Here is a 5,814-nt window from a genome sequence, read left to right as displayed (position 1 = left end):
GATGCTACTACTACATTTGAATTAAAATCTGGACTAATACATCTCTTGCCCACTTTTCATGGTCTTGCAGATGAAGATCCTCACAAGCATCTAAAGGAGTTTCATGTGGTATGAACGAGTATGAAACCCACTGGGGTGACTGAAGAGCAAATTAAATTACGAGCCTTTTTGTTTTCTTTGAAGGTTTCGGCTAAGGATTGACTCTATTATCTACCCTCCGGGAGTATTACCACAAGGGACAAGATGAAGATATTTTTTTTTGGAGAAATATTTCCCAGATTCAAGGGTGGCCAACATTTGGAAAGAAATTTGTGGTGTAAGGAGCATAATGGAGAGTCCCTACACTAATATTGGGAATGTTTCAAGAAATTATGTGCAAGTTGCCCCCATCATCACATTAGCGAGCAACTTCTTATCCAATATTTCTATGAGGTCCTTCTACCCACTGATAGGAGCATGATTGTTGCTGCTAGTGGAGGAGCTTTGGTGGATAAAACTCCCAAGGCCGCAAGAAACTTGATTGCAAATATGGCGGCCAATTCTCAACAATTTGGCACTAGGCTTGACCTTCCATCCAAGAATGTTAATGAGGTAAATATTTCATCCCTTGAACAACAAATTGTGAGTCTAACTTCTCTTGTTCGTCAAATGGCTATAGGTAATACGCAAATAGCGAAGGCTTGTGGGATTTGTTCAGTAGTAGGGCATCCAACTGATATGTGCTCAACTCTTCAAGAGGAGCCCACTGAGAAAGTGAATGTGGTGAGTGAATTTCCTGGACAACCGCAAAGGAAGTATGACCCCTATTCAAACACGTATAACATGGGATGGAGTGATAATCCCAACCTTAGCTATGGGAACCCACAAGTTAATCAGTCCGCGACTCAAAATCATCCAAGTTACCAGCAATATAGGCAGCCATTTCCCCCTAGACAACAACTGGGCCAAACTTCCAATTCTGGTATGTCTTTAGAAGATATTGTTAAATCTCTTACCAATAATAATTTGCAATTTCAATAGGAGACAAGGGCCATTGTTCAAAGTTTGGACAATCAGATGGGTCAGATGGCAACCGTAGTTAGTTGGCTAGAGGCACAACGTTCGGGGAAGTTACACTCTCAAATGGTAGTAAATCCAAGAGAAAATGCAAGTGCAATCTTTTTGAGAAGTGGTAAAGAGGTTGAGATTCCGGTAAAGGCAACCCCTGCATTGTCGGTGCAAGAAAAGGAGAAAAATGTCATTGCAAATAGGAACATTCCCAATGATGATGACGTACCTAACTGTAAGTTTCCACCTCTTTCTGATTATAAACTAGTTCCTCATTTTCCTCAAGTTTTGGTAGATTCAACAAAATTTGAGCAAAGTAAAAATTTATATGAGACTTTCAGTAGATTTGAGGTAAATATTCCACTTTTAGATGCTATTAAACAAATGCCTCGTTATGCTAAATTCCCGAAAGAACTACGCACAATTAAAGGAAATAGAAAATTAAAGGATGTGAGAAGGTGAGAGTAGGGGAGAATGTTTTTGCAATTATTCAAAGAAAAATCCTTGCGAAGTGCAAAGATCCAGGTATGTTTACTGTCCCTTGTACATTTGGTAACATCGAATTTGAGATGGCCATGATAGATTTAGGAGCTTCGATTAATGTTATGCCATATTCTATATATGCTTCTTTGAAACTTGGACTTTTGAATAAAACTAGTGTTGTGATTCAATTGGTTGATAGATCTAATGCCTATCCTAAGGGTGTAGTTGAGGATGTTCTTGTGCAAGTTAATGATTTGATTTTCCCTAATGATTTCTATGTGCTTGATATGGAAAATGGTGACCAAAATACTCCTATTTTGTTAGGAAGACCATTCTTAAAGACATCCAAGACTAAGATAGATGTTCATAGTGGCACACTTACCATGGAATTTGATGGTGAAATTGTTAAGTTTAACATTTATGATGCCATGAAATATCCTGGTGAGTATAATCATGTTTATTCTATTGATGTGATCGATCCTTTTGCACAGGAAATTTTTGAACTTGATAGAAAAGATGAATTGGAAGTTTCCATTAGTAAACATCTTGAGAAAGAAAATGAGGAGTTAGCCTTGAGTTCTGTTTTGCAAGAAATTGTTGCAGCGTTGAATGATATTCCATAGTTATAGCAGTCAGGTAACGTTATTTATATTGCGTTACCAGTTTCTAATGAGAGGCATTTACCTTCTATTTCGCAAGATCCCACTCCAAATTTGAAGCCTCTCCACAGTCACCTCAAGTACATGTTCCTTGGAAATGGAGGAACATTACCAGTGATCATCTCACGTAAACTTAGTGCACCACAAGAAGAAAAGCTTGTGCAGGTCCTTTAGAAGCATAAGACAACTATTGATTGGACAATTTTAGATATTAAAGAAATTAGCCCATCTACATGCATGCATCGTATCTTACTTGAAGAGGGAGCAAAGCCTTCCCGTCAACCGCAAAAGATTGAACCCGCCCATGATGGATGTAGTGAAGAAGGAGATCCTCAAACTTCTTGAAGTGGGAGTGATGATTTATCCTATTTCAGATAGCACATGGATCAGCCCAGTTCAATTGGTTCCTAAACAGACTAGAATAACTGTTGTGAAAAATCAGAATGATGAGTTAGTTCCTACCCATGTTCAGAATGGGTGGCAGGTTTGTATAGATTATAGAAAATTAAATGTTCTAACCCACAAGGACCATTTCCCTTTGCCTTTTATTGATCAAATGGTTGAAAGGTTATCTATTCATTCTTAGTATCATTTTATTGATGGATGTTCAGGTTATTTTCAGATTGCAATTGCTCCTGAGGATCAAGAAAAGATGACTTTTACATGCCCATTCGGGACTTTTGCATATCATCGCATGCCCTTTGGCCTTTGCAATGCTTCATCCACTTTACAAAGGTGTATGGTTAGCATATTTTCAGGTTATACAGAGCATATCATAGAAGTCTTTATGGATGATTTCACAGTTTATGGAGACTTCTTTGATACTTGTTTGCATAATCTTACACTTGTTCTTCAAAGATGCATAGAAACTAACCTTGTGTTAAATTCGTAAAAATGTCATTTTATAGTTAAACAATGCATAGTTTTGGGTCATGTTGTTTCATTCTGGGGAATTGAGTAGACAAAGCTAAAATTGATATTATTCAATCTTTACCTTATCCCTCTAGTGTGCGGGAAGTTCGTTCTTTTCTTGGACATGCAGGTTTCTACCGCAGATTCATTAAGGACTTCTCCAAAATAGCATTACCCTGTGCAAGTTGCTACAAAAGGATGTGGATTTTGAGTTCGATGAGGTATCAAAAAAGGCATTTGACAAGCTTACAGAACTGTTGACTTTTGCCCTATTTATCCAACCCCCTGACTGAAACGTTCATTTTGAGATAATTTGCGATGCAAGTGATTATGCAGTAGCCGCTGTTTTGGGTCAAAGAATTGGAAAAAGCATCCCATGCTATTTATTATGCTTCAAGGACATTGAATGAAGCCAAGAGAAATTATTCTACTATTAAAAATGAACTGTTTTGGTCCTGGGTTAAGTACCTATGCCTTCTGCGCCTAACAGGCCGGTCTTTTGGGATGTATTGGCTAGGTGCTTAACATTTGGTATTAAAGCGGGCTCCAACATCACGCTTTCAAATCCCAGAGGGGGCAACCTCATGGAATGGGCGACCTAGAGGAGGGGGGGACCTCATGGAAGGGGCGACCTAGCAGATGGGGCGACCTCAGTGTGGACTAGGCTGTCGCTAGAGTAGGCCGTCGCTAGAGTGGGCCACCGTGGACATCGGCTTGCGAAGGTGGGGGGTGATGTTAGGGTCCTGGGCTAAGAACCTATGCCTTCAGCTCCTAACATGTCGGTCTTTCGGTTAATATTGGATAGGTGCTTAACGATGTATTGGCTAGGTGCTTAACAAGAACTTTTAGTTGTTGTTTTTGCTTTAGAAAAGTTTTGATCTTATTTGATTGGTACTAAAGTCATTGTTTACTCTGATCATGCAGCTCTCCATTATTTGATGACGAAGAAAGAGTAAAAAGCAAGATTAATAAGATGGATACTTCGCTTGAGTGAATTTGATTTGGAGATCAAAGACAAAAGAGGGACATAAAAGTGTGTCGCATATCATTTGAGTCATTTAGTTCATGTGCAGGATGAACTTCTTTTGGAAGAAATGTTCCTTGATGAGCAATTGCTCTCTGCGAGCGTGACATTACCTTGGTATGCGAATATTGTAAATTATTTGGTTACTAATATGTTACCTCCTGGTTTGTCTAGAGCTCAAAGAGATAAAGTCAAGAGTGATGCCAAATGTGTGGGATGACCCATACTTATGGAAGCACTGTGCAGATCAAGTGATAAGAAGGTATGTTCCTGAAAATGAAATAATTTCAATTCTCACCTTCTATCATTCTTATGCTTGTGGAGGTCACTTTGGAGCTAAGAGGACGGCTAGAAAAGTGCTAGAATGTGGTTTCTATTGGCTGTCTTTATTCCAAGATTCATATTCCTTTTGTAATTCATGCGAACATTGCCAAAAGACAGGTAATATATCCCCAATGAATGAGATGCCACAAACCCCCATAATAATTTGTGAAATTTTTGATGTTTGAGGCATCGCTTTCATGGGACCGTTCCCTACATCTTTTGGTTATGTTTACATTTTGCTTGTTGTTGATTATGTTTCAAAATGGGTGGAATCTAAGGCTACCAGGACTTATGATTCTAAAGTTGTTACAGATTTTATCAAGTCTAACATATTCTCCACGTTTGGAATTCCAAGAGCTCTAATAAGTGATTGAGGCACTCACTTTTGCAATCGAACTGTGTAGACTTTGCTAAGAAAGTATCATGTGACCCACAAGGTGTCGACTGCCTATCATCCGCAAACTCGTGGACAAGCAGAAGTGTCAAATCGAGAGATCAAGTCCATCATTGAAAAAATGGTCAATCCAAGCAGAAAAGATTGGAGTTTGCGCTTGGATGATGCCTTGTGGGCATATAGGATTGCGTATAAGATGCCCATTGGTATGTCACGTTATCGGTTGGTGTTTGGGAAACCATGCCACCTTCCAGTTGAGTTAGAACACAAGGCTTATTGGGCTATCAAGAGTTTCAACATGAAAATGGATGAAAGTGGAGAACACAGGAAGTTTCAACTACAAGAGTTAGTGGAAATTCATAGTGATGCCTATGAGAGTGTAAGGATTTATAAGGGAAAGATGAAGGCTTTTCATGACAAGATGATCTCTAGGAAGAAGTTTAAACTTGGTCAAAAAGTCCTTCTATACCATTCATGGCTTCATATGTTTTTGAGTAAGTTGCGTTCTCGTTGGATTGGACCATTTGTTGTTACTAATGTTTTACCTCATGGTGCAGTTGAAATTCAAATTTTATCGACTTCCAAAGTGTTCAAGGTGAATGGCCATTGACTTAAACCTTTCTATGAAGGTTTCCAAGTGGAGAACGTGGAAATATTGGACCTTAAGGATTTAATTTATACTAGTTGAAGATAGAAGCATTGAGTTGAGCCAATGACAATAAACAAAGGTGCTGCTTTGGAGGCAACCCAAGGGGAGTTTGTTCATTTTTCTCTTTAATTATGCATTTATATTTTGGTTATTTGTGCCTTCTCTTTACATTTCACCTTACATTGGGGACAATGTAAGTTCTAAGTGTGGGGGAGGTGATTTAGGTTGTGTTTCAATTCTGTTTTTTTTTTTTAAAATTACGAAAAAAAATTCTTTGTTTTTGTGGTTTTTAATGATTTTTGTTTGTGTATGTCATGAGCAA

General features: G+C 38.5%; 1 protein-coding gene across 1 annotated transcript; it reads left to right on the top strand.

Moving 5' to 3' along the window:
- The first annotated feature begins 456 nt into the window (after positions 1 to 456).
- LOC137952580 (uncharacterized) lies at positions 457 to 5,453 on the top strand. Its single transcript, XM_068799661.1, has 7 exons — positions 457 to 867; positions 1,021 to 1,282; positions 2,194 to 2,354; positions 2,398 to 2,673; positions 2,812 to 2,931; positions 4,175 to 4,255; positions 4,854 to 5,453. Exons 1-7 carry the CDS (start codon positions 457 to 459, stop codon positions 5,451 to 5,453), a joined length of 1,911 nt encoding a protein of 636 aa, XP_068655762.1.
- Positions 5,454 to 5,814: the final 361 nt, after the last annotated feature.

This window comes from Aristolochia californica, unplaced genomic scaffold (genome assembly GCF_029961685.1).
Source record: "Aristolochia californica isolate CCGP_79_NKW_82.1479 unplaced genomic scaffold, dmAriCali1.0.hap1 SCAF_16, whole genome shotgun sequence".
NCBI classification, from domain to species: domain Eukaryota; kingdom Viridiplantae; phylum Streptophyta; class Magnoliopsida; order Piperales; family Aristolochiaceae; genus Aristolochia; species Aristolochia californica.
Note: the sequence above shows the minus strand (reverse complement) of the source record. Positions and strands in the feature narration are given on the sequence as shown.